At 33.0% G+C, this 25,297-nt stretch overlaps 1 protein-coding gene across 1 annotated transcript in view; it reads right to left on the reverse strand.

The window, feature by feature from the left end:
• The window catches only part of FSTL5 (follistatin like 5), a 340,144-nt gene that overhangs the window by 94,451 nt on the left and 220,396 nt on the right, over positions 1-25,297 (reverse strand). The window contains 1 exon segment of the mRNA XM_015820299.1: positions 17,380-17,546. Within this exon segment, the coding sequence (XP_015675785.1) occupies positions 17,380-17,546 (167 nt within the window).

The raw sequence follows: 25,297 nt of genomic DNA on the forward strand, positions 1-25,297 counted from the left end.
AAAAAATATTTTATTTGATAATGAAGCACTGTCAGAGGGGTTGCCAATCTAATTTCCTGAAATGGGGAATTCCAAAGTCCAGGTGCATCACTGAGAAAGTCTTTCTTTGCTTTAATCAAATATACTTCATGTAGTTGGCAATAGAAAAGGGATTTCCCTTTAGATATTAGGAAGTGGGCAAACTGATATAGGAGGTTCCTTGGTCTTGAGAGCTTTGAAGCTTAGTGGAACTTCACACTAAGATTTAATTATACTGAGAAGCAAACTGGTAGTCAATATAGGTCTTATGGAAACAACATAATATGTTCAATCTTGCAAATATAAAACAGCATTCTTGCTGTTACTGAAATTTCTAAAGGTTTTTCAAAGTATTCCTGAGTAAACTGAATCTTAGTAATCCAACTTGGAAATAACTAAAGTATATTTCATTTCATCATAAAAAGAGAAACTTTGCACATCAGCTTAAGTAAAATTGTCCTTCTAAAGCAATCCAAAATGATGCATTATATTAAGTATTTCTAAAAGGGCAACAGAATCAATGGATATACTCCAAGTTATAGCATCTGGGTAGAGCAACAAAGCTGTGTCAGTCTCAAACCCAGAGTTGAAACTAGGCTGAAATGGATCTATATAATCTGTTTCATTTAAAACTTCTGGACTTTAGGTGGATACAAATTCATGTTCAAATGAGATGCCCAAGAAAGGAAAGTTGCAGAGCAATGAAAATAATTAGGGTTGTCTACAGCTTTGTATTCAGTTCTAAAAAGATGTTTGCAGGCATGAAGCATTTTCCTGTACCTCTTAGAAAAAAGTCTTACATTTTTACAGGATTCTGTCATTATCTCCATAAAGGACTATTATTATGGTTTGTCACAAAGCCAGATGTTTAGACTGAACTTGGCATTTTTATCCCCCTGTTGAATACTTCTCAAGGACCCAGGATAAGCAGATGTTGATAGTATTAAAGTTACCATTGCAGGCTAGGTAAAAATGTTGTCTCTCTCTCTCATTTCCTCTCTCATTTTTTTTTTCTCTCTCTTTCTTTCTCTTTTTCTCTCTTTCTCTCTGAGTTGAGCAATGTGAATTCAGATTTGTTACTGATTACTCCCAGAGGCAGTACTTCTCCAGATGTGAATTACAGCTATAAGATAAGATACCTTCAAATGTGGGCTTGTTTTCCATTGAAATATTACAATAGAACTGACAGATGCATGAAATGAAAATGCAGCTTTCTGGCATTTCATTTTGTTGTGGAATTTTCAAGAAGAAATTAGCTCATCTGCATAACAGTGAAGTCTAAGCATTTTGATGTGCTATTTCCATGTAGAACTGATTCTATTTTCTCTGCAGCTGCCCAAACTATTCAATAAAACAATCAATAACAAAACCATAAACATGCCTAAAAGCAGCATAATGTGAGCTTTAAGAATAGTTGCCATAACAAACACCACAGGTAGAACCTCATTCATGAGTGTTCTCTTCTCCTTCCAAAAACAAAGATGTACTGGAAGGATTTTGCACAAGTAAATCCTACAATGTTCCTTAAGCAATGGCAGGAAGATGTATTTTCATAAAATCAGTAGGATTTTCCATTCTTTGGATCCCTTTTGCACTACCTATCAACTGACAGGATATTCAGCCTTATAAAGAAGATATAGTATATCACCTTTTTCCATATCATTCTTATGACTTGTTGCTCATACATTGTTCAAAATATCCACTAAAATTACCACTGTTACAATATTTTACTCCACTCTTTCTTAACAAGTCGAAGTTAAATATTCTCCTCCTTCAATTGTAATCTTTATTTTCTTTTCATTCTTTCTAGTGTCCAACTTTCAAAGTCCTATCATATCGTGTGTTTTTTTATAAAGAACCCAGAATCCTATCAGAGGGATTTTAATTGTTAATATCAAATTCCAAATCTATACGGAACCTTATTCTATACATTTGTAACATTTTAATATCAACATTCAAAATACCCTTTTTCAGTTTATTCAAAAAAATAATATTTTCCAAGTCTTAGACTTGCATTTAAAATTTTCTTTAAGGAGAAGGAAATTCACCCAGTGAATAAAATAAAAAAATTCTGCTCCAAAGGATTTTAACATTTTCAAAGCAATAACAAATAATTCCAAAGATGATTAAGAAATAAGACCCAGCTGAACTTTTGTTCATAAAATGCTGCATTACCACTGTAAGCTTAGATGGTACCCCTCAACTCCCTGCCACTTAACTCATAAACCAACTGCAAAACCTTGTTTCTGAAGTCTATTCATAAGGAGTGGCTGTTCAGCATTCAGTCAATGATGTCTGCCATAAATGTCATCTCACTTCAACAGGGACCTCTAGCTCACCATGGAACTCACCAAAAGTTCCATACATTTATCATTTTTCATGTCTGGGGTCACAGTTAACTGACACCAGTTAGTGACACCTAAATTTGATTAGGTGTCATATTTTTGTTTTAGTTGGTGCATAAAAGATTAGCATATTAGAACTATAATATGGTTTAGCTTTTATGTTTATTACATTAACTAATATTTTTAATAAGCTTATTGGGGCTTTTAAACATTATCGATTTAGTTTGCTACCTTGACATGGCTTTCAGAAAAACAGATGTGACAAAGCTTCAAAAATAAACTCACTAAAGCTGTAAAAGTAAAAGAGGCAAATTTTCTCTAAATTGTTCCCAGAGTATCCAGTTAAATGCCTACATAAACCTATAAGTAGGACAAAGTATATAATTGGATCAATCTGCTCGTGTCTCTTAGCAACTTATGCTGAGAAACATGACATTCAGCTTGATATTGAAGGTCATTGTGATTATCCCTATTAATACTCTAATTGCTTATATATAAAACTAAGCAGACCTGAATTTCAGAACTCCAGGAAATAGCAGCTGTAGGCTAGATTATAACAATATTGGCTCATGCACATAAACTTGCCTGGAAGAAAAATATTTTACCTCTAGAAACAATACAACATTATCTTACTATAGAATGGAATGGAAAATATAGTCAGAAGTTTTTCTACAAACAAAATACTCTCTGGAAGAGAGTAGACCAAGCACTGGATTTAAATGAGCAGAAAGAATCATATTAGAATACTTTTAATCTGTATTACCTGAACATTTTTACCTTTGGTCCTGAATTCCACAATATCATAATTCCAAATTATCAATAGAGAATAATATAAATACTTAATGCAACATTTATTTCAGTTACTGAAATACAGACAAACCAACACATGCAGTCTAATTCTTACTTTGTAGAAGAAAATGCAGACATTTCATTCTATTCTATGTCCCCTACTAATCTCTCATTTCAATTAGATGTAACTCTAATTATATTCTAATAGCGTTACTTTCTAAAAGGTTATATAACTCACAACAATAACCTTTGATAAAGTGAAATAATTAGTACAAAAGTTTTTCAAAAACTTACTTTTTATATAATTTTCTGAGTAAATAGTACATAAATGCTATGAATATTTGGTTTTCTGTTCCAACAATCAATCAAAAACATATTGATTTGCTGATCCAAATATAAATCACCTAAGATGAAATACTTAAATAAAGCTTTGCGAAAATTACTTTCTTCTAAAAAATGTGTAAGAAAATATAGGTGTGGTCATCATGCATGATCTGTGGATAGAGTTAATAAAGAAAATAATTTGGCAAGAAGAAATTAAAAAGGGGGATGATTAAATGCTTAAACAAACAAAAAAAAACATTTAGTGTACATGTCAACTAATAACAAGTTTGAAATTTGAAATTTGTAGAAAAAGTGTTCAATGTGTTAAGTAATTTGAAGAAACTGGACAGCCATTTGTTTGAAATGGTATAGGGTTTCCTGCCTGAGCAGGGAGTTGGACTAAATGACCACCAAGGTCCCTTCCAACTTTATTATCATTATTATTATTATTATTATTATTATTATTATTATTATTATTATTATTATTATTATTATTATTATTATTATTATTATTATTATTATTATTATTATTCCTTTTTGCATAAGAAAGAGGGAAACAGGGACTTAAGAAATATGAAATATAAATAAATAATAGAAAAAAATATCAAGAAGGTATCATTAAATAAAAAAGGGAAAAAATGGATCCAGGAAATTACAGACCTATCAGCCTGGCCTCAATACCTGGGGTGATTCTGAAAAAGATAATCAAGCAATGAATTAGTGAACACCTAGAGGCAAACAAAGTCATTACCAAAAGTCAACATGGGTTTGTCAAAAACAGATCATGCCAGACAAATTTTAATGCATTCTTTGACCAGGTGACAAAATTAGTGGACCAAAGGAATGCTGTGGATATAATTTATTGGACTTCAGTAAGGCATTTGATAAAGTAGACCACAACCTACTACTTGATAAGATAGAAAACTATGGGTTAGAGAGCATCACCACCAGATGGATTTATAGCTGGCTGACTAGCCGTACTCAGCATGTGGTCCTCAATGGAACTGCATCTACATGGAGGAAAGTATGTAGTGGGGCCCAAAGGCTCTGTTCTGGGACTAGTGCTCTTCATTAATGATTTGGATGAGGGGATAGATGGGGAACTCATCAAATTTGTAGATGACACCAAGCTGGCAGGAATAGCCAACACTCCAGAAGATAGGCTTAAGATGAAGAAGGATCTTGATAGACTTGAACATTGAGCTCTATCTAAGAAAATGAAATTCAATCGTGAAAAAAGTAAGGTTCTACATTTAGGCAAGAAAAACCAAATGCACAGGTACAGTACCTTGCTCAATAGTAGTAACTGTGATAGGGATCTTGGAGTCCTAGTGGATAACCACTTAAATATGAGCCAGCAATGTGTTGCAGTTGCCAAAAAAGCCAACACAGTGCTAGGCTGCATTAACAGAGGGATAAAATTAAGATCACGTGAAGTGTTAATACCACTTTATAATGCCTTGGTAAGACCACACTTGGAATACTGCATTCAGTTTTGGTCACCATGATATAAAAAAGATGTTGAGACTCTAGAAAGAGTACAAAGAAGAGCAACAAAGATGCTTAGGGGACTGGAGGCTAAAACATATAAAGAACGGTTGCTGGAATTGGGTATGTCTAGTTTAATGAAAAGAAGAACTAGGGGTGACATGATAGCAGTGTTTCAATATTTCAGGGGTTGCCACAACGAAGAGGGAATCAAGCTATTCTTCAAAGCACCTGAAGGCAGGACAAGAATAATGGATGGAAACTAATAAAAGAAAGAAGCAACCTAGAACTAAAAAGAAATTTCCTGACAGAACAATTAATCAATGGAACAACCTGCCCCCAGAAGTTGTGAATGGTCCAACACTGGAAGTTTTTAAGAAGAGACTGGTCAACCATTTGTCTGAAATGGTATAGGATTTCCTGTCTGAGCAGGGGGTTGGACTAGAAGACCTCCAAGTTTCCTTCCAACTCTATTATTATTATTATTATGGATCATCGCACAGTCAGCCAGATGTTCCGACTGGATTTGGCATTTTGTCTACCTATCGAGTCCTCACCAAGGACCTGGGTGCAGTATTTTTTATGCAATTGATATTGATTTCTCACTAAACAGTATCCAGTCAACAAAACATTATACAGTGAATTTGTGTTAGCCATTAAAAGTATAAGACTGTTATTTCTACTGGAGATAAATTAAGATTTAGAATAAAATATTACATTACTTTTTTGTTTCTTACAGAATAACAAAATGCCAAGAATAAGAAGTTTTGAGAAAAAACATTCTGAAGCAAATTCAATTAATAATATGATGGACTGAGCAACATTTTAAGGCATATATTTTTAAGAAAGTAGTATAGGCTAAATTGGAAGTAGGATAATATTGCCAATGGCCACATCAAAAATCATGGAATTTAGGATATGAAGCAGCACTAGAAAATTTGTCATACATGTTAATCAAACACACACATACACACATGTCATAAAATATTACATATTACTTAACAATTAAAGATAAATGTGACAGAAACAAGGTGATTTGAAGCTGTCTTCATGCATATGAAATGCAAATTTCATTATTAAGTAAAAACAAGAAAATAGACTCTTCAGAATTCTTTTGTAACATATTAGAACCAAGAAATCAAAGGACCTTTTATAATAAAGTCTTTAAAAAGGCACATGTGCTGTATGTTCCTGTCTAAACGTTTTGCAATATAAAGAAATAAGTATAAAAATCTCAAAATTATGAAATGCTAACTGTACCAATATGAAAAGGAAACTGCAGTGAATAACTATCTCTACCAAGATCATGAGTAATTAATAAGGCAAATTCCTGAAAAAAAATACTTGCCCATATTTAAATCAAGATATTTTCTTTTAAGAATGTATGCAATTTTTTTTAAAAGATCTATATTTGAATGTGATTCATAACACATTGGTCTTAAATATAATATGCAGCATTGCATTTATATGTATTATAATTATTATTTTAGATGTGTTTTCCAGTTCTATAAAATATTCCTTGTAATGCAGCACCAAAAATAGTTCAGCCCAAAAAAAGTTGTTATACAATGATATTGGAAGTACACTTTCTTATGCAGTCTAGTCAGTGTAGAAGTTGCATTTAGGTAAAGCAAAGTTTTATCCTAGTATTGTTTCATTGAAATTTTATGTCTTATATATATAACTAGTGTCAATATATAAAAGCTTATTTGCATCATATGAAATTTTTTATACGTCAATATTTTTATATAAAATTTGAAAGAAAGAGTTAAATTCCATTTATATAATATTTCAATAAATTGGGTGTGATGGCTCAGTGGTTATAGAAGCTGAGCTTGTCATCTGCATGATGGGGTGAACTCCTGTCACTTGTCCCAGTTCCTGCCAATCTAGCAGTTCGAAAGTATGCAAATACAAGTAGATTAATAGGTACCAATTTGGTGAGAAGATAAAAGCATTCTACTTGCATCAGCATATAGTCATGCTGGCCACATGACCACAGAAGTGTCTTTGGACAACACTGGCTTCCTCAGCTAAGAGGCAGAGGTGAGCACTACCCCTTTAGTTGGACACGACTGGACTGGGGAAACCTTTACCTTTACCTTTTCAATAAATTACAACAACACCTCAAATCTAATCATATTCATTTAAATCCTAATGGAGTAAAAACTAGATGGATGAATAAAGTGATAGAAGTAAAAGAAAGGTCTTCAAAAATTAATATTGAAAGAGAAATTTAAATTTGAATTTGCTGTAGTGGAAATTTACTGAGTAGAGAAAAAACCTATAATGGCTGGGAACCAGGAAAGGGGAGCATAAAGAAAGTAAGAGAAACATGTAGGCAAAAATTAGCTGGGTCTTAGAGAGGGAAAGGAAGAAGACAAGCTATAAAAACATCTGTAAGAGAAGATAACTAGCAAAACAGGAAAGAACCTATTTTTCTAAGAAGTCATAAAAAAGGGGGCCAGAACTTAAACAACTGAGCATGTGCAATTAGTTGATTAATATTAACTGACACACCTTGCATAAATTATCTCTTAATTTTAATGTACATGTGATGTATGATTTAGTATGTAGCAGGAAATATGTAGGAGGCGGTCGGAAAGAGTGTAACCTCATAGTACCTCAGCCAATGGGGAAAGAGGAGGCATGNATGTAGCGGTCGGTGATAAGGATGAATAAAAAAGGAGATATTTTGGGTTGGAACTTTGGAGAGAACCAAGCTTTGATAGCTTCTCTCCCCGCTTATTGCAATAAACAAAACAAAAGGCCTTCACTGTGTCTTGGCTGCTTATTGGTCAGGCGAGCTTGCCTCTGGTCACAAAGGAAAGTAGCCAGGAGCACATAACAAAAGGAACTACTTTGGGATTTATTGCACAGATCTTGAAAGAAAACTAGAAAGTGCAAATATTTTCAATAGTATCAGTTTTGAGAAACAATTTGCCATATAAATTGAATTTAGATCTCCCAGAGCAATTTGGTCAATGCAGTTGAAATATGTATATCCAGCCATTTCTTGGTTAATAGAACTCAAACTAATACCATTTAGGCATTAACATATATCTTTATGCATGTGAATAATACTGTACATCATTTTATCTTTGGATTTTAGATTCAATCTACAGTATATAAAACATTAGCAGTGTCGTACCAGTATAAACTCAAAAGTCATATTAGATGAATACATCTGAACTGAATAGAAAATGTTTTTTAAATATGTCATTCAGAGAAATCAAGATACCAAAACTGTGCAGCAGACCTGGGTTTGCCTCCATCCTTTTACCTGAACACAAGAGGTTAGCTAATAGGGATTATTTGAATATGTATGGCATGCTGTCATTGAAAACTTTGCCTATGAAAGAAACCTATTCAAAATGCAAAAATAAAGAATGTGTATTATGGTATGTAAATGGATTTTAATTCAGTGCAAAAATGACAAATAAGAAAGAATGAACAGGAAACTGCTAGCATTTATATATGCTGGGGAACTTGGATTAAAGAAAGAGAAATCAGTTGAGTGAAAGATGATCATCAATAATGTTTAAAGCAACTGGAATGTATTTTACTAGTAGCAGAGGCAGATCAGTGAGCAGATTAATTTAGAAAAATGTTAAATACCATTCACTGAAAAGCATGCCAGATATCATGTGCATCACAACTACAATCCTATCAAAGCTTGCAAATTAAGCATGGATTCATATAGATAACTAATTCATTGTGTGACAGTCTTGCAAAGGCTGATGCTGTGGATTTTACATGCATCATTCCTGACTGTTATTTAATGGTGGATAAAATATTTGTGTGAGTGACCTCTATAAATAGCTAAAGATTGCATGGTGGTTTGGAAACATTTTTAGAAATGTTTGTCCTGGCTACAGTCATAGATAAATTGTCCTTGTATCTTACAACTGTCTTTGTACATTATAATTTTTCTAAGAATACTTTTAATTGCATATCTTATTTCAGACTGTTGCTATGCTAAGAAAACTGTGTATTGTTAGAATAGCTATTGAAAGCCTGTTTTTGAACATATTTAGAATTAAACAGCAAAGCAGGCAGGCCTCTCAAACTGTCTCTTATTGGAATGAGACATTAGAGATAGTTCATCAAGGATAAATATATTTCTTCTGGTTGTCTGATATCCATGCTTGCTTGGTTACCATAATTTGAAAGGATCTAGCTGACATAAGTCTATTGCTTATCCAAATTATAAAGGATAAAAACTGCAAATGTGAGTAAGGTTATTGTAAAAATGAGACATGTATGGACTATCCCCTTAAATTTCTTGGCTTACAGCAATGACTGGGGATTGAATCTATGACTATGACTTGTAATTTTTTTATGTCAAGATGAATTATATCATGACTAAAAGCAGTGGATATTATGCTTAAAATTTTCCCATGAATTCTACTATATCAAGTTAGCTTTTAGAGGATCTGATAACATTTCAGATCCAGCAGTCTGGGAATAATGCTGATTATTTAGTTTCATTTACATATGGATTTTGGCCTAATTGTGGGATACAGTGGTAATCTCTACCAGGATTTGATAGGCAGAGTATATCCCTATTACTTTTGCAGAATCTTTTCACAGTTTTGATAGTACTTCTGCTTCTGTTATGATACTGGAGTTTGAGGCTGGGATGAAATTTAAACCATTGTTTTATAGTGATATTGGTTATTTTTCAAAGGGTGAGTTGAAGAATTGGTGTCAAGGTACTTCTGCCTGAACCATGGCCATTAATCTGTGGGATCTCAGAGAGTTCTACCTTGTCCCAAAGCAAATTAAATAGACATTTCAGAATCTCTGGAGAAAGATTATTACAAGTACAGAGATAATATAAATAAATACCAAATAGTTTTCTAAGAATAATTTGGATAATAATTCTGAGCAAAAGAAAAACTGTTGTTGTCTTTTCTGGACTTAAAAAAAAGCAATAGAACAGGAATCAAAATAGCAAAAAATTACATAGAAACCTACCTACATAAATGCACAAAATAGAGAATGGCTTTTGCTTTGTTTAAGAAAAAGACAAAAATAGATCTATAATTGCCAACAGTGTCAGAAATTCTTTTAAACAAAATGTAAGTTTAGTGAGAACGAGAGTCAGAGAGAATAGGAGGGAGAAATTGTCTTTTCTGTCCATCTAATGATTCAATTATTTCCTCCTTGGTACAACTTTTGTTTCTACTGGAAGTAGACAGAGGGATGTACACATACACTCATACACATAAACACACACACACACACACAAACAGAAAGAGAGAGAGAGAGAGAGAGAGAGAGAGAGAGAGAGAGAGAGAGAGAGAGAGAGAGAGAGAAATGAACATATATCAAATACATTTCATTCTGAGCAAGTATCAGAATGCATGAGTCTTCTACTTGATAGAATGTAAGCAACAGTGTTGTGATTAGTAAATTAACATAGATTGAAGTTGTTAATTTTCTAGAATAGTATTAAATATATTTGGAATAAAACTGAGCTTTGCTTGTACTTGTGGCATGCTAGATAAAATATGACACCCTCTTTTTTTAAACTGTAGCAGGGTACATGTATCAAAAGGCTAGTAACCGTGTCTACATTAACTATCTTATGAAACAATATCAGAGTATGTGAATGTCTTAATTCACTGCAGTTATGCCTGGGGTTACGGGATAAGGTGGTGTTACATATTTATAAGGTTATTTGGAAAACAATGAAATGTGGGAGAGTCTGATTTGAAACATCTATTAGATGACATGGATGTATGTGTGAGAATAAAATGCAATAGTACAAAAAAAGTAATAGGGTATTCAGAGATCCATTAATAAATGAGTCAATGAAGGTTTTCAGTCATCCAGGTAGAGTTGTCTGGAAGATGAGTCATGGCAACTGGATTTCTTTTCTTGTTAGTTCAAAATGTTTTATTGCTTAACAAAATAGCTTCTTCAGTCTGAGCAAGTTGGTTAGGGGGTCCCCATATATGTCCTCCAGGGACATTTCTATTCAGATTAGATAAGAAATGAAACTTTCCTGGAGGACATACATAGGATCCACCTAACCAAATTGCTCAGTCTGAAAAAGCTACTTAGAGATGCAGCACAACATTTCAAACCAACTAGAAAAGAAGTCAAGTTGCCATGATTCAGCTTCCAATCAATCAATCACAATAGAGCTGGAAGGGACTTTAGATATCTTCTAGTCCAACCCCTTCCTCAAGCAGGAGATCCTATACATTTCAGACAAGTGGCTGTCCAGTTTCTTCTTAAAAACCTCCAGTGATGAAGCACCCACAACTTCTAAAGGCAAGCTGTTCCATTGTTTGATTGTTCTCATTGTTAGGAAATTTCTCCTTAGTTTGAGATTGCTTCTCTCCTTGATTAGTTTCCATCCATTGTTTCTTGTCCTGCCGTCTGGTGCTTTGGAAAATTGTTGACCCTCTCTTCTTTGTGGCAGCTGGAATACTTCAATACTGCTATCATGTCACCCCTAGTCTTTCTTTTCTCTAGACTAGCTATACACAGTTCCTGCAACTATTCTTCATATGTTTTAGTCTCCAGGCTTTTAATCCAAATGATTAATAAATGAGGTTGGTAACTAGTATCTATCTGTTCTTAAAAAAATTATGCATGATTTAAGCATGTCTATTCCTGCAAAGATATGGGAAATTAATGAAAATAATTCTATGAGTTATGATTGGCAATTGATTGATTGATTGATTGATTGATTGATTGATTGATTGATGAATGACTGATTTGATTAGGGTACATGGTTCTGAATGTACAATAGATTATATTTGGATCTGATCTTGGGAAAAATAGATATGGATAAAAGGAAAATGAATGAATGAATGAATGATAGATGATAGCTAGCTAGCTAGCTAGCTAGCTAGCTAGCTAGCTAGCTAGCTAGCTAGATAGATAGACAGACAGATAGACAGACAGACAGACAGACAGACAGACAGACAGACAGACAGACAGACAGATAGATAGATAGATAGATAGATAGATAGATAAAAGTGAATGAAGATAGAACAAAAATAGTGTAACTGAAGGAAGAGGAAAAAATAGATTCATATTCTAACAGAATGAACAGAAAGTGGATGTGAAATATGTGAAACGTCTTCGAACTGAGTGAAAAAAAATACTAGAGTGCTGCAGAAATTTGTACAGTTACACTAATGAGGAATATATGTATGTATGTATATATATGTATGTATGTATGTATATGTACATGTATATATGTATATAAACTGAGAAATATATATATATAGAGAAAACAATGCTTAGTGTGGATGTGAAGGAAGAGCTATCCAGATGAACATGGATAGATATTTTCTTTCTTTCTTTCTTTCTTTCTTTCTTTCTTTCTTTCTTTCTTTCTTTCTTTCTTTCTTTCTTTCTTTCTTTCTTTCTATGTCACAAACATATATACACACCCACACACCCATCGGATCCTTTCTCATTTTGCAGCTTTCATTTCCTGGCTATCACTCTCTCCATCTTCCTGGTCCTCCTCCTTTAAGCCATTACAGTAAAAATCAATTTTAAAATAAAGAATAAAGAAAAAAAAGCTCCACTATTTTCCTAGTTCACAAGAAGAATAAAAGTTCACTTTTTCAACACTTACCTATTGGATTAATAGAATGGCAACGCTAAGCAAAACAGAACCAAGCAAAACCAGGGCCCCAAATCATAGCCAGTATGTCGGTAAAGACATAATACCCATAGAAAGCAGTAATCAATGACTGAAAAAGATAGGAGCTTGTCTGTCAAAATGCACTAGGTAACTGGAGTAGAAGTACAGCCTGTAACAAAATGAAGCATAGCAGACAGAGCACATAGCATCACTTGTCCTGGCAGCAATGGAAACAGCTACTTGATGAAAAGCAAGCTGGGGAGAGCCTGAGAAAAATGTCTTGCACTTGTGACCTCCAGAATCCAAAAGTGGGCAGCGGGATATATGGGTAAGCCCTCAATGAAATTTATATGCAAATAGCCCTGCATAGGAGTGGAGTACATGTCATATTTTATGATATCTATGAACAGAATTTAAATCACAACTGTAGAAATAAAGCAAAATTTAAAAAATAAAAAGTGATAGGGTTATGCAGAAAGGGAAAGGCTTGGTTTGATTCAACTACAAGAAATAATGTAAATAGACTGTACCACAAATAAAAAAAACCTACGACTATCTTCTCCATTCAAATGCATATGTTAAAATTGGAGTAATTAAATACATACCAGCAATTGACTAGAGAATGTAATATATCTTTACTTCATAGTTATAAATCAATCTAAATCAATCTAAAATACCAGCAAAAGTTCATTTCAGTTTTGTGGGTATTGCCACTTTTTCATCTGACGCAGTAAAACAAAACAAAAATAAATCATCTTTCTATAAGACACAAATGTTCTAGATAGAATTCTTCAGCATCTATTGTCTGCCTTTCTTTTCTGATCATTTATGATATGATTAGTATGATTATTTCATTGATGACATGCTGTACCAGACAATACAGATACATGTGGCTTTTGTCAGGTGATGTAAAGTCAGCTATCACTGCCAAACAAATGTACCGTAATTCGTAATTTATGCAAAGCACCAAAACAAGCTTACTATCTCTAGAATTATAAATAGTTGTACCAGAGCAGAGACTTTTCAAGTGCTGAAATTGCCTTTGAAAGCACCACAAATGAATAAGTAAAGTGCTGCACTGTACAGCGCATTCTCTGAATAAATTCATTTGAAGTTCCGCATCTCTGTTCTCCTATCCAATTTAGAAGCCCGGTTCTCCTCAGTGGACTTATCCAATTACTCTGCTGTTCCCTTGGGCTCTAATTTCTATTTAAGCAAAAAATAAAGAAATGACTTCATCACAGCTATGTGCACAAAAGTTCAAAGCTGGAAACTGTATTAGGTGTCAAAATGTAGAATGGTATTTTATTTATAACAGAGCTGCAACAAAAGCCACAACTACATGCAAAATAAAAATTACAATTATACTTTCAGATAGCTTCATAAACTGTAACTACGACACTCATAACATTCAGTTTTACTTATCTGATCAACTGTACTAGTCAGATCAACATTACTGTTTGTTCAATATTAAAAACTCTAAAGTAGATTGTATCTTAATTCATAGGTATGCATTGAAATAATTTATTCAGCTCTCCTCTTTTTCTATTTTTTCTAGCTACCACCACATGAATAAACTGTGTTAAAAATAAAACAATGTACATCAGACTGCACTCCAATGCTTATTTACTAAAGAATAAGCCCTGTTGAAACCAAGAGAATTAAGGACAGTCTGTAAATTAAATTGTGTATTTTAATGGGAGCAAATTTTGAAAAATTATTCAGGGGATCTTTGATGATACAAATTTGACTAGCAAATGTTTTTTCCTGAAGGAATAATTTACCATATGGTTGAATAGCAGTCCAATGGTTTTAGATACTGGGTAAGTCACAAGAAGGCATTGACTACAATCTGTGTCCAAGTCCTGGTTCGCTTTACAACCCATGAAGAAAAGGGATCAGATATATCAATGGCAAGGCAGAGGTCAAATCTAGAATCATAAAAGACTACTTTTATGATTAAAATACATAGATTCAAAAAGACAAAGACAAACTACAATTATCAATGCCATTCTTGTCATGGACTTTTGATTTTGAAGCTACAGAGGAGCACCTGATAGACTCACAGGTGGGAAGTCAATAAACTGTTAGACACCTGAACATAATGTCTCAGATCCCATACAGTTAGCTACCAATTCAGGGAATAAGGAGTCAGGTCCTGAATTTGAGAGAGTAATTAAAATGCAGCATCAACTAAAAAGACTAAGTAATAGAAATCAGCATGGCTTCTTGACAAGAAAGAGTGCCAAATCCTCTAATCTGGAAAAGCATCAAACTATTTAAAAATATCTCCTATGTTCTGTCTTCTTGTTGGAAACAATTCTCCATACATATTTCTATTTCATTCCTAATTTTTCTGATTCCTTAAACTTTGCCCTGCATATCACAGATATCTTTGGACCTAGACTCTCAAACTGCACTGGACTACTTTTCTTGGCTGTATTTAAGGTTAGCCACCCTAATTACCCTAGCCTCCCTCCAGGAGTTGGTGGCTCCAATTAATCCCATAGTCAAAAGCAAAAGAGGCCCACAAAAATTAATCATTTGTTCTTAAGTAAAATGCAGTCCTAATGTTTAGCAAGTGATGTTGTCAAGACTTTCATGTCAATTATCAATTTATGTGCTACTTGAGAAGATGACAATAAACAGATTAGAATTACCCTGGGTTAAAAACATTTATTACATGATGCTATAAAAATTCCTAACTTTATGCTTAAATCACTGCTGAAAAATACAACACAGTTAGAAAAACTTCCATGATTAAGGCATATGATTGAGGCATAAAATAAATAAATATAAACGTTTGATGCCTTTTCATTGATAAATATGCAATTATAAGGATAGTTTATGGCATTTAAAACCTTGGAAGTATATATAAATAAGGAAAAGTTTAACCTTGGCTTAATCTACAAATCAATCAGGAAAATGTCTCCACCATAAAGAAAGAGACTCCCTTTATCCAACAATAATGTAAAAATACAGTGCTTGGGAGAGTCCTTACTTTATTCATTGGTGAGAGTTATGGTGATATTAGGTGAAAAAAAAATTCAGCAACATTTTTATATTATATTATATTATATTATATTATATTATATTATATTATATTATATTATAGTATAGTATAGTATAGTATAGTATAGTATAGTATAGTATAGTATAGTATAGTATAATATTATTATATTATATTATTATTTTATTTTATTTTATTTTATTTTATTTTATTTTATTATTATTTTATTTTATTTTATTTTATTTTATTTTATTTTATTATTTTATTTTATTTTATTTTATTTTATTTTATTTTATTTTATTTTATTTATTTTATTTTATTTTATTATTTTATTTATTTTCATACGTCTTAACTGCCATCTTCCTCAGACAGGGGCTCTGGGTAATTTTATCGCAGAGGGTAGCCCAGAACAATGGTATCAGGCAGCCACCTGATGTGCTTATTGAAATACATTGGAAAGGATGTGGTAAAAACAAAGAGTCTGGTCATCTGTGTGCTAAATGATTTTTAATTTCAATAGAAGATGGATTATATGTATATATCTAGGCATATCAGGCAGTTCCATAGCTATTTTCAATTGACCCAGCATGCTTATATAAAAAGATCCAAACCTATTATGAAAACAAAAACTGCATCATGTCAACGCAAAGCTCCAGATCCAATGTAACTAATAAGTGTGATATGACAAGAATGATCTAATTTAACAATATCTGCATATAAATTTGATTTTATAAAAGTATTTATAAATGATTGTAAGAATTCTAGACCAATTGTGAAAGAATGAGGGTTTTTTTCTTAGCTATACAACAGTGATGGCGAACCTTTTAGAGACCGAGTGCCCAAACTGCAACCCAAAACCCACTTATGCATCGTCGGGTGCCGGGTGGGTGTGGCCCATTGGGTGAGTGTGGCCCATTGGGTAGGCGTGGTTGCAGTGGTAACAGCAGACTGGGTGGGACTAAAAAGTTCAATCAATCAATTCCAACTTTGCAAGATCTTTTTTTTCCCGTGAGAAGTTGAAATTGACTGATTGATTGAACCTTTTTTTTTTTTACATGGCAGCAGAGGCCTAAAGTGAAAAGGTTTTATAAAACCCAGCTGAAGGCATAGGACTGGGGCGACGGTGTGCGTGCCCACAGAGAGGGCTCTGAGTGCCATAGGTTCGCCACCACTGCTATACAAGGTACTATGACAGAAAGGTTTATTTTATTTTATTATTTTATTTTATTTTGCTTTGCTTTGTTATATTTATTAAATTTTAATGCCCTGCTATCAGGTTATTCTGGGTGGCTGTGATGGTAGATATGTTGTAACTTGAGCCTAAATTTCTGAGATAAAATAATTTGAATGAAATCTGAGGAGCAAGTGTTACAATTCTCCTACCTGCTGAGAATAATAGCCATTGCCTATTAGCAAGCAAAACTATGGATTCATCATCCTGTTAAATTCTCTGATTTCCTAGGACATTTCCCATGTGAAAAATACTCCTATATTGGCAATAGTATGATTCCTGAAAGTCAAGTAACTCTTTAGGTAAAGTTAAAGTATGTTTCTCCCTTAATGTGATTTCCCTATTCCCACCTCAGGAAAATGAGGATCCATATAGTAGAAAAACAAGACTCACATAGAAAATGTTAAAAAGCAATAGTTCTCTCCTTAAATTTTATTACTTGAATTTGAATCAGGCCCACATGATGATTTAACAAATGTGATTGCTCTAGTTAGAATGGCAAAAAAATTATTGTAATTATATTAAGAAGGTCAATGGATTGCCTGTAATCACTTACATTGATGTCTTCTAAATCTAAACTCTTCAGAGCGACATTGTTCCGCTTCCAGATGATTGGAGGTCTCAAGGTCCCCTGAATGGCACAACTTAGAACTGCACTTTGTCCAACTATCGCAGCCGTAATGCTTACTTTCTGATCTTCTGGCAGGGTCAGTTGTATTACCTCTGTAAAAGATATGTTGCATTTAATGCCAAATTGCACAGAGTTGTCTACACCTAAAGAAATATCCAGTATCTAGCTCTATCTTACCTTATTTTCTAGTTTACTCTAGTCTAAGGCACCACATCTGGGTTGTAAAAATAACTAATGAAAGCAAGATAATAATAAAAAATAGCATTTAATTGCCCTCTAGCAGCTGGTTTATTTTATTTTATTTTGGGGGGCAATCCAGAATTTCTATCCCTAGCTTAGTTCCAGGATGCAAAATAAGCTTAAGGATAAGGTCCTAGAGAATTTTGCTCCAATGACTTTTGTACACTTTTGCACATTATTAACATCACACTCGCTCATTTCCATGAGAAAAGCAGACCTATGGACAACAAATTTGCTGCAGCCCACAAGAATACATTGAACTCTAAAACTATCAATATTATGCTATACTTACTTCTGTAATTTAATGGTTTTATTTTGTTAATGTTTGAAGGAGTAAACAGACTACCAAAACCCCTTAACTAAAGTCAGCCTCCTTAATAGCTTGCTTAGGCATTTGCAGATGCAAGCTCACAGGTGATCTTAAATCAGAACTTGTAACTTCCATTTTATCAGTATAACCAGAAATTTTAAACCGTATTATGATTCAATATTATTGCTAATCAGCATTTATTATACTAATGCCTGTTTTTATCCTCTTTCATTGGAGTTTGCAGCAGATATTTTCTCTTTGTGACCTGATAGAGAAACAGCTATCAGTGCCTAGATTTGAACTCTCAACCTTCCAAGTAGGAGGTGAGTGTCTTCACCTCTAGGCCACTGTGCTACTATTAAAAACTATATATAGCTTTAAAAATTCTCTCTCTCTCTCTCTCTCTCTCTCTCTCTCTCTCTCTCTCTCTCTCTCTCTCTCTCTCTCACACACACACACACACACACACACACACACACACACACACTTTTAAAAAAAATATCCATATAGGAATGAATCCATTCCTTATAATCAAGAAAGTAAGTTTCTATTTACATAATATCAAGCTTTGTTAAAATTAACATACTTTATAAAGTTTAATAAATTATTATAAATTTGTACATTGCTGTCATAACACTATATAGGATCTACATGAATTCCTCAAGGTTGGAGGAAAAAAATAGCATGAATGTTTTAGATTGTTTCAGTTAACAATTCTCTGAAAAAAATGGGAAATGGAATATGTATTTTAGAAAAGACAAAATGAGAACAAAAGGGGTTATCACAAAATTTATATATATTGCATTTTAATTATTAAACTATTAAAGTAGGAATATATTATACAGATATATAATGACTAAATTTAAAATTGTACATTTTATCTATCCTATTCAGGTCACTTATTTTTTCACCTTTATTCAATACCCCTTTGTGGCTCAACCAGCAAACATTATACAGATTGGAGCTGACTAGTAGAATTAAGACTACATTAAGCCTGAATGCATTTAGTTTGCCTATTTAGAATGTAATTTAAAAGCAATCACCTCCTCCAATGATATAGAAACAATCCTTTGCATATAATCTACAGCAAGGTTCAAACTCTTAATGAAAGACCATAAAGACCTGAAATAATCATAATAATAAACCCATAAAGTATTGTGATAGGATAGCTGTTATTTTTCATTCTGCAGTTTTAGTATCATTTTCCATATTGTGAGAAACGTATGGTGCTATTATATGTGATCTGTCCTCTCTTTTACTGCTCCCTTTTGCTTTTAATTCCCATTTTGTTCAACTGAAATTTAACACTTTAAACATATGTAGTACAAAAAAACAGATTGCCATGAGTGGAACCGAAACACAGATCAGGTTATTTAGAAAAGAAAAGATAATAACCTATTTTAAAATGTAATTTTAAAATGGCAGTTCAGAATAACGCTACATTTGTAACAAAAACAGTTTGCCCGTATGCCAATCCTAGATATACAGCTAGTTTGGAACCTTTATATCTTTCTTTACAGATTCCATAAAAAGCCGGTGAAATGAACCTGAGTGTTGCTTTCTTATTCTTGGGAAAGCATTTTGATATTATGTACACATTTATTAACAGTGTTAACTATACACATTTAGGTCTATAATAGGACAGCCTGCATACTAATACAGAGCTACCCAGAGAAAACAACATCTGCACTGGGCTCTGAATGTAGATAAGATACTGGGCAGAAGGCAATAGCTATAAAATATTAGGCACTGACTACCTGCTACTGCCAGATGACACAAATGCTTTTAAAGTAGAAAAATAATAAATTATATTTTCGCTCTCATGTCTCCCCTTCCTCACAGAGAGTTTTTTTCCCTTTTAATCCATGAGTATCATGTGTATGAGTACTGTAATTAATCTGACAATTAATGGAGTATGACATAACATTGTTTCCCATTTTATTTATTTACTTATTGTATGGGAACAGTCTTTCTAAAAATGGATTGCTCGGTAGAAGTTCTTAATAACAAAAAATGGATATCAATATAATATTAAGCAAGCATGGGAGTTCAAAAGTGTAACTACTGTTTATCTGTAGTATCTGTGTGTAAATGTCTGTATTGTAAAGAAGAAGAAAATATACAAAATAAGATATCTTGAAATCTATGCATGAATAAATCTTATTCTATGTTGGGCTGAAAATGGAAGCAAAAGCAAAACTAATATTTGTGTTTTTTTCAATTAAGTAGTTTGAGAGGAATGATAATGCACTTCTACTGTGTATAGCAAACTTTTTTATAATGGTTTATGGTTTATAATTTATAATGGTTTATAATTAAAATTAAATTTAAAAAGTATTAGCAATATATAAGAACCTCTTCAAAGAAATATTTATTTCTCTTTAACTGCTTCCTCTTCCCCCCTATTATGGAAAATATCATTTTACCAGGCAGAGAGCTTGAACTACTGAAAGTTACATTTCAAAATGTAATTCCCCGGTAGCGATAAGTGACTTACAAGAAACAGTAATACCAAATCATCCAAGATAAATCAGTATTTGTTAATAGATAAGCAATCCCATGAATCCAAAAACCTACTTTTGCTTTCTCAAACAGAAAAAGACAGCCTAAGCTTAACAGTAAATAATAAATACAAGTTCAGTGAAAAAAGATGTATAAATTTGTGCCCTGCTAAGTATTTTTTTTTTCTGGATATTTGGGATTGGGGAGTGCATTCTTATTCTATTTGATGGGAATTATTTCCCAAAAGTATTTTTTTCCAGTAAAGAATAAAAAATTGGTGAAATTATTGGTGAATGGATGCACTGTTATTGCACTTACTTCACTTATAAAGATGACTAAGGAGTGTATGGGAGCTCCCTTCTCCTGAAGTGGTCTCCTTCTCTTTCTAGTGCTATGCAAGACCTCAATTCAATTTCTAAGGAAGACATTATAGCATTGGGGCTTTTGAAATAAAAAAAAAATATGGGAGCCGGTAGAGTAATGGAGATGGTGAAAGAAGACAAGAAAAGCAGCACTTTAGATTTGATGCTAAAAAGATGTTTTGAAGAAGGTATGTGCAAGCTGCCATGTTGATACCACTTCCATAAATAAATGCTTTCATCTATTTGACAGCCACAGGATCCAAAGAAAATATTTATTGGAATTAAAGAGATGTTAACAGCTTTGGGTTCAAAGTACTTCTCATTTCTATATGTGAAAATGACACTTCCTTCACAAGGAAATACAGCTTCAGAAAACTGAAGGCCAGACATTGGCAAGATAATAATACACAAGTATTATGGAATCCTTGGTATTCCACAGTTCAGTCTTGAGCTAGATATTCTCTTCTATTAGATATGAAGTGTCTTTATATACATTTATCTACTTTATCTGACCTCCATGAATTATACAGTTGACCATTATAAAATATCATAATACATAAAAATTACATTTTACCTTGAAAAAAGAAGATCCTGAACTTAAGATAGCAATCCCTGTTGGAATGTCTACAAAGATCTAAGACAGTTACTACATTTTGGGGGTGGAAAAATTGCTTTCACTGCATTATTATTCTGTATATTTTTTCATATATAAATGTATTAGCTTCATATTTAGAGGAGCACTGATGTATATAACTCCAAGAGCAACTGTTGTTTTCTATGCATAAGGCCAAATAGCTATTTATTTTTGGTTAAAACACTGTTCTGTTTGGAAAAATAGACAAGAACTGTCTAAATCAACACTAACATTGATTCTAATCAGATACTGCAGCTCCTCTTTCCAACAAGTCTGATACAAAAGTGGACTAGCACAGAGGAGGCAAAGAGATAAGATACTATAACATGTTTTCAAATTCAACCTGTACTGGAGTAGGTGTTTCCCTTTCTTCCCTTGAGAGCAAGATACACATTTTTATCAGCCATAAACAGGTAGCCTGCAGCATTCTGCATGTCTGGTGCAAAAAAATAAAAGCGAAAAGTTAGATAATTCTCCTTTAATAAATAGAAAATGTGCTTCAGTATGTCTTCTCAAAATCCAATGTTTCAGTCTTCTGACATTAAGGCAAGCTACCTTATTATTCCTTGTCAGTTGGTTTCCATCTTTACCCCCCCCCCCCAAAGTCCTGTAACATTATTCTACAAATAATTGAAAATATGTCAGTGTGTAAGAATTTATGAACCGGAATAGCCATAGCAACAAACCAGCAAATGAGAACTGTTTTTGATTAAGACATAGTATTGGCTGTGTGAGGCATGTGATCCAACCTAGGTCTGGGCAGGTCTTAGTCTTCTCTATGTAGTCTTCCCTGTGTCCTGATCTCCAAGTTAAGAGTTGTTGTTGTTCTCTACCACTTTGCCAAGAACTGAATGAAACTGTATGTATTATGTTTATATATATTTTATAGATAAAGTTTTTCTAAACTATGCCTCCTGCTCATTTTGAATGTGTGCTTATTTTGGGGGCTTATTTTTGTGCTGGAAAGCTGTAAAACTCTAACAAAATAGTATTTTAAAGACACAACTAGTGGCTCTTCCCCCCCCCCCCCATCTTGCTGTATATATAACAACTTTTAAATATACTAAATATACTAAGAAAATATACAATTAAGTAATACAATGCTGAATGTTTTTTAAACCATATTATGGAAGAGGAGTATATAAATGGGTGCCACCTTGTGCATAGTCTAACCAACTGTTAGGAAATAATCTGGAACTATACCTTTTCCTGGAGCTATTTCCCTTCCTTCCCTTCCATTACTGTATATTTGCTGACATGATTGGATCCAGATTGATATGGAAAGATTACTCACTGTCTTCCAAATACAAATCATAAATTGTCTGTCAAAAATATTATCAATTCTTTACACAACATTTTTCCATTTGTTTTCTCAAGAGTTGCTAATAAAGCTAACTAGGATCTATAACAATATTTTCATTAGCCATTTTCCCTTTTCAGTGAAAGCTTTGTTTTTCAAAAGCTTTAGTTTTGCACAAATTTACCACTACAACTCTAACTTTACCTATATTCAAATTATTCAATTTGATCTGAACCCAATTTGAAAAATATTCTGAGGTTATAATAACAAATATATTATTCAACTGTATTCACTGTAATGCCATTGTAATGCCATCTCCCCTCCTTAGTTGAGGTGCTATACATAATTTTAATTTTAACCCATGCTGTTTTATATCCAAATATAGTTATTCAGTATTCTGCTATTTCTGGACTATTTAAAGTGATCTAGGAGGAGAGATTGAAATAAGAATTAGAAAAAAAATGGTAAAAAAGACATTTTCATTGCACACCACAGAATTAAAAAAAACATACTGAAAAGAATAACAGTAATTAAAAATTACTGTTTCCTGCACTATTGTGAAATTCATGATAAAAAGCAGCTCAAAAATACTAAAGAGTGTTGTGGACACTAACTTAGTTGATAGGTTTTTCTTTCTCTGAAAATATACAACAGATTAGTTTCATTTGGAATAAACTCAAGATATATCAAGAGCACTTGATATAAAACTACATAGAAACATTTATTTGGAAAATAGACCAAAAATATGCCTTGAAATCACTTTGACAATGAGTGGGGTATTAATAGAAGGTGATATTATTCATATCTATTTTCCAGATATGGTTGCTTGCCTCTTCTGGTAATTGGGCAACCACACAGTAGGGATAAGCCCTACTTAGCTGGGTCAACAACTTTTTTTTTCTTTTTCCTTCCTTTTCCACACTTCTCTTTTTCCTTTCACCTTCCCTTTGTTTCCTACTACTTGCTTTTGTATTTTTGTATAGTATAAGCTAATAATAGAAATATGTAAAAAAATGGGGTGCGTGGACAAAAGTGTTTCTCCTTACTCTTTAATATTTTAATAAACCATTCATAGTTATTGGACTGAGTGTATGTAAAGCCATAAGCAAACAAACAAATATACAAATAAACAAGGGCAATGGTATATGCGCTTTTAATCTGCTCATTGTTGGACATGAAATATGCTAAATATTTACATACAATAGTTTACTAAACAATATTATCAGGATTTATTGATAAGCAATGAATCTGAATTAAATTAGGAATCATTTTGAAATACAAATTACAAATAATGCACAATATCACCCATTGCTATTTCATCTTCAAGGCAAGCATAGGCCAGAAATGCTCTGTGGTTGGTGTTTCAGGGCAGGTTAAACAAACAAACAAACAAACACTATATTTCAGTCACCAAAGAGATAGGAACGACTGCCTCACAACAATCAATACTGAACCCCTGACTTATCAGGAAAATATAGCAATAGAGTCTTAACGGGCATGTTAAGGCTGCAGTTTACAGCCAAATGGTTTATGATAAAGCAGCGTTACTTTCAGCATCATATCACTAGAATGAATGCTAAAGTCTTGGGTTTGTCACAAATGTAGAATGCTATATAACGCTAGATAGAAATAAATGTGTATATAATCTCAAAAACTTTCATTTAATTTCATTTCATTCAATTTAAATGGTGGATGTGAATCTAAGGTACAACTCCAGTTGATAAACAAACAGGATTTAGGAAGCACTGATCTACAATCGACCAGTATATTATGTTTTAATAGAAAAATATACACATAGGCAACACTATGTGCCTCAATTTACTTAAATTGTTGTTTGCCACCCAGAATTGCTTTTGAGGAAATAGGTGGATAATAAATAAATAAACAAACAAACAAACAAATGGTCTTTAATTCTAATTCTATTCCAAGTGATAAACTCTGGCCCAAGTTGTTCTTTATATCTATTGATTAGCTTTTGCTAATTACAATGCTGTATGAAAATGCAATAATTCAGGTTAGAAGTGATAGAGCTGGCTTCTTTATTGCTGTCATTCTAATCTGTGGAGGAGTATGTTGTAACTCACCTGTTGCTTAATATCCATGATAGGTACTTTAGCTCAATAGGCATTTTGCAGTACAGTAGTGTGCCTGTGATACAACAGTTCTACCATTAATACATGTGGGCCACAGGAGAAATCTCTGGTGTTTAGTGGAATTCTCTAAGGAGAAATGGCTTCAATCAGTCATTCCAAGACCAAACTATGGCTTTCTTGGCAAAACCTAGTGGCTGCACACTTCAGTGGTAAATTGGAAATAATATTTAAGATGTAATAACTTGATGTAATTTTTCAAGCCTCCAGAGCTTGGCAGGAACAGATTAGAGCCAAAGCTAATAATAGCACCATAGCAATTCTAAGAGGTTTTTTTTCCATAGCAAGTGAGATAGATGCAGAACAACAAACATTTTGAAGCTAAAATTATATTCTAAATGATTG

This window comes from Protobothrops mucrosquamatus, unplaced genomic scaffold, assembly GCF_001527695.2.
Source record: "Protobothrops mucrosquamatus isolate PMUCROS unplaced genomic scaffold, P.Mucros_1.0 scaffold1115, whole genome shotgun sequence".
In the NCBI taxonomy this organism is placed as follows: Eukaryota; Metazoa; Chordata; class Lepidosauria; order Squamata; family Viperidae; genus Protobothrops; species Protobothrops mucrosquamatus.